We start from the raw sequence: 5,256 nt of genomic DNA, 5'->3' as shown, positions 1-5,256 counted from the left end.
TCGGAAAAAGTATTCTCAGTGGACGTTATCGTAACCGTTCAAATATGTTGGCCAAAAAAAGGAAGCGAGCATGCAGAGGTAAAAGGTGCTTACCGGTAATTCGTAATGGAATCCAAAGACGACTAATGTGAGCTAGTAATAATGGTAATAACTGTTATTGATGCGAACACCTCCAATGTTGTCTTCCCTTTTTTCATGGCCTATAAAACGTGCATCTCAAGACTCGCTGTATATTTCATATGAACATACAAACGAGGAAGAGAGTAAAACGAAAATTGGTGAGCGCACTTCGACGATAGCTCGATTTTAGCAACTCTAGTCGGACAAAGCACCCTACTCTAATTGTTTTAGTTGAAAAAAGGGCCAAATGAGCGATCCCAGTAATGGCCAGGGCACGAGCTCGTCTTCGGACGAAGATGATCTTCTATTTGCTGCTGGTGCTGCGCTATTATTTGGATCACATGCAGAACCATACGGAGGCCCAATCCAAAAGTTGCCTTGCAGGACGTCTGCATTATCAGGACGTGACTGGGTTGAAGAAGTGATGTCAGGCCACCATACACGAATTATGGATGCAACAAGGTTAAATGTTGATTCTTTCATGCAGTTGTGCTCGCTCTTGGCTGAATGTGGATTTGTTCCCCAACATCATCAGAAACGAGTTATAATAGAGGAGGCACTTGCGATGACATTGGTCATGATGAGCCACAATATGAGAATGCATATAATTGCTGACCGATTTAACCATTCCACGGAGACGGTGCATCGTAATATTCATGAAGTCATCCGGGGCCTATGCACATTCGCGCAATTCATCATTACTCCCAGAAACCAAGATGCAATTCATCCGAAAATTCTTAGCGACACGAGATTTTATCCTTGGTTTGAAGTACGGTGATATCAAAATTGCTTTCAGATATACATCTTCTTATTTTCAAATTTCATGCAAACCCTACTCTAATGCAGGTGATGTGTACCGTTCAACACGAGCATAGTTCACCATACGATTTCATATCAGGACAACTAATAATTGGTGAAAAAATTGTGGGAAAAAAAGTCCCTACCCTAATTTATATTTATACCCTTTGGTGTTTGGAGCTAGTATGTGAAACAAGTGGAAGTCTGTATCGTGTACCCAATTAATAGTGTACGTAGAACACGTGTGTTTTCGTATACTGTTTTATACCTCATCCAGTTAATAATTTCTTTTTGAAGGACTGCGTTAGGGCTATTGATGGGACTCATATACCTGCTTGTGTCCCAAGACGACAACAAGTGGCATACACAAATAAGCATGGTGTACAATCGCAAAATGTTCTAGCTGTATGCAACCATGATATGCGATTTATATATGTGTATGCCGGATGGGAGGGAAGTGCACATGATGCCCGAGTCTTGGATGGGGCTTTGACCGGCCCAAATCACTTTCCTGTGCCACCTACAGGTATAATATGCAATCCCTTCGTTCTCGTAATTTATCTACCACAAATGTACTTTTTTATCCTATTTCAAATAATTCAAAATATCGGTATGTCTTATAACTTTCTTTTGCACAGTGATTTTAGTTAATCCACAGTTGGGACTTTTTTTTTTGTTTTGCGCATCTAAAAAAAAAACGAACTATGATCATCTTTTATTGTGTATCAAACCATTGGCTGGGCCGTTGGAATATAGCCAATAACTATACCTGCAAAGTACAAAATGCAAATAATCCTTTGGTTCTCGTAATGGCGATACAGGAAAATATTATTTAGTTGACTCCGCGTATCGAAACTTGCCCGATTTCTTACCACCATATAGGGGACGCCAAGCGGATGTTAGTGGTCGCAAGAGGGGGAGATTTGCAACTGCGAAAGAACTTTTTAATTACCGACACTCTGCACTACGGAATGTCATAGAGCGAAGTTTCGGTGTCCTTAAAAGGAGATTTGCCATTTTACGGGGAGCTGTTCCAAACTACATGATGACAACACAGATAAATGTAGTTATTGCCTGTTGTGCCGTGCATAACTTCATTAGGGATCAACAACCGAATGATATGTACTTTGCTAACCCAGACGAGGGAGATCCAACAAGTCATGGTGCAATTCCTCCATATCCCGAGATACAGTCATTGCATTCTCCTCCTGAAGTTGTTGAACAATGGACTGCCATGAGAGATACAATGGCGACACATATGTTCAATACCTATAGAAATACGTGACACCGTGCATGAAGCAGTTCAATTAAAGATTTGCTATTAGTTAAAGGCTTGCAAAGTATTAAGAAGTACCTGGTATTTGTGATGCCCATATATCCTCTTCGTTCGTACTCAAAATAAGTCTGTTGTTGAAAACAATTTGGTTGTAATCGGAGTATTAATATCGTGTGGTATTTGTACCGTGAGTCTTAAGTTTTTAGTAGTGGTCGCTTGACAAGTTGGAATAAAAAACTTGGGGTTGGCTTTCTTGAAAAATCTGGTAATAAGATTTAATCTATAATTAAAGTCAAAATTGGACTTTTTTAATAAGTAAGGGGCGTGTTTTCTGGTTTATTTGCATTTTTCGTGACTGTTCATTTTATGGAAGGATACATAAAACAATTCGCTTCCAAATAAACTCCAGAGCATCAGATCCCAACGCCTTAATGAAGAATGCTGATGGTCAAACAGCATGGGACCCGCGAACTATGTTGGGCAAAAGCCTCCCAATTCATCAATTTCGGACAAGTGAATAAGAAAGGCAATAATCAATCAAACCGTGGGACCGGCGTACTACATTCAGCACCAAACTCAAAAAGCTTCCTAACAAAAGTTACACGATGGCATTTCTATTCTCTCCACACTTGACCGCCATAATTCAAAATGCTAACATCAGGCACAAAATCATATATCAGCTATGGTAAAGCATACAGCTCAAATTTTCCAAGTTAAATCAACCAAAAACTATTTGTCCAAACAAACTCATTACCTAACTATTGGGCCAATCCCAGTAATCCTGTGGATATGCTCCTTGAAAATGAGAAGCAACACATAAAAACACTACTAACAAACTTCAAAATTAACTTGTCAAATTTTTGTGTAAAAACAATTAAATAAATTAACATACTAGTACATGTAGTGGTGATTGATGTTGAGAAAAGGTAGAGTTGTAACAGGGAAAGAAAGATATTTAGTAGTGATTGGTATTGAAAATAGCAAGATTGTAATGGAGGGAAGAAAGATATGCATACATAGCCACCATTACCATTTGAGTAATATGCTAAAATTGAGGGATTCAACAACGAAAAAGATTCACTGTTCCTAAAATTTTATAACACAAATGACCAAATCGAATTGCATGTGCAAAAGAAATGGAAACCTTAGAAGTACTTTATTCTTTTTAGGCATTGATTGACTTCAAAAAATTTTGGTTCAACTACTACACCTAAAAAATGACCAATTAAATTTTTGAAAAATAAGTGAATGATTCAAAAAGTATGATTAATTATTGTTAACAAATATGAAAAACCTAAAAGCTAACCAATTTAACTGTGAAACTTGACCGCATAAAAGAGAGAAATTATGTAAGCATAGCAAAAAAACATTATGTGATAAAAGTAAGGAGTAACAAATTGTAGAGGGGGTTTTTCATACATTCGCTTCATCTAATTTTCCTATTCATATGAGATCTGTTTATTTTTCTTTCATTATATCACAAAAAGAGCTGAGATTTAGTCCCTATTTGATAACTCAATTCAACACTTAAAATTAATAGATTCAGATCTTAACATGTTCAGACACGTTTGATAATCAAAAATTAAATATCTGAATTAATTAAGTGGCATTGCATTTTCTAAACAAAATTTGTTCCCAAAAATACATGATAAGTTATTTACTTATTATTTAAGGTGCATTTGGTAGAATTTAAGTCTAAAAACTGAAATATGAAATCTAAAGTACTAAAATCTGACACATTTAAATGTATATCACATTAAGTGATAATTGAATAATTTATCACTTATCTTTTGGAGCAAGTTTTGTCTAGAAAATTCAATATCATTTAATTAATTCAGATATTTAATTTTTGGTTATCAAATGTGTATGAACATGTTAAAATCTGAATCCACTAAATTTAAGTGATGAATTGGGTTATCAAATAAGGCCTTAATGTGATATACACTCCAATATATCAAATTTAGTATTTAACAATTTAATGACTTAATAGATTCAAATTTTAGATTTCATACTTCAAATTTTAGTTTTCAAACTTCAGTTTTATCAAATACTCCTTAATTTCATTAGATAAAAGAATCTTTAAAAATCAATACTCGCAAAATTGAGATTTATTAGTTTCTAATACTTAATTTGGATCCCATTGTAAGTAATTTGGGCGTAAAAAAGTATGAGGCGGTAGTTTGTAAACCAACCACACATATAAAAATTCTCGGCTTGATTTTCCATGTTTTTCCAACATTTTGTGCTTCAAGGCAAAGAATGTTTTCAATATATAGTTGGAGCTAACCCATGCAAAACCTTCTATTCATGCAGATATCCTTGGAGGTCTTATAAAAATCACCCCTATGTAAGGATATTTAAGTTGGTGGGAATTTTTGTGACTGAAAGAATCTGATGAAAACTCCTTAAATCTCTTTCCTAACATAATTTATCTTTTAGTTCTGAACATGTTGTTGTGGTACAGAACCTAATAATGAAACTGGGAATGGAATTGAAATCAGAACCAGAACTAATTCTCAAATGAAACAGGATTAAAACAAACAATACCAATTCTTATTGATGAATTTCAAATTCGGTTACAGAGTTGGATTTGGCGGGAAAGAGGAGAAGGGGAAAAGAGTGCAGGAAATGAGAGGGAAGAACAGAGGGAATATGTCCTCTCTGATTGCAGAAATCAATCTTGACAAATAAGCTACCTATCTATTACACGATTCAATCATTTATAGAAATTATTCTAACTAACTTATTTCCATAGCTAATAAGCGAATGACACGTGTGGTAGGAATCTTAGTTTGTTTGGAATCCAGTTCCCGTACAGAAAGCATGAACCCAGAATAGGCGTGTTTCTTTAGTCGCGCATTTGCCGCTTCTCTCGCGCCTTCTCCTTTGCTGACTTCGCGCCTTCATCCTTTTGCTTCCAACCACTTGTCATTTTTTGTTGGTTCGCGTCTTTCCTTGCCTGTCCTTGCTATTTCCACGCCTTCCCCTTTGTACTCCCCACGTCTTCTCATCCCCAGCTACCTACTTCATTACAATGCTTCCCCCTTGAGAACAAATCTTGT

The 5,256-nt window shown here is 36.0% G+C and overlaps 1 protein-coding gene across 1 annotated transcript; it reads left to right on the top strand.

Annotated features, from left to right (window-relative positions):
• Positions 1 to 367: 367 nt before the first annotated feature.
• Positions 368 to 2,203, top strand: LOC113711562 (uncharacterized). The gene is made up of 3 exons (XM_027234719.2): positions 368 to 889; positions 1,216 to 1,444; positions 1,740 to 2,203. Exons 1-3 carry the CDS (start codon positions 368 to 370, stop codon positions 2,201 to 2,203), a joined length of 1,215 nt encoding a protein of 404 aa, XP_027090520.2.
• Positions 2,204 to 5,256: the final 3,053 nt, after the last annotated feature.

The sequence above is a fragment of the Coffea arabica genome, chromosome 10e, assembly GCF_036785885.1.
Source record: "Coffea arabica cultivar ET-39 chromosome 10e, Coffea Arabica ET-39 HiFi, whole genome shotgun sequence".
Lineage (NCBI taxonomy): Eukaryota > Viridiplantae > Streptophyta > Magnoliopsida > Gentianales > Rubiaceae > Coffea > Coffea arabica.
This window is presented reverse-complemented; position numbering and strand designations above follow the sequence as displayed.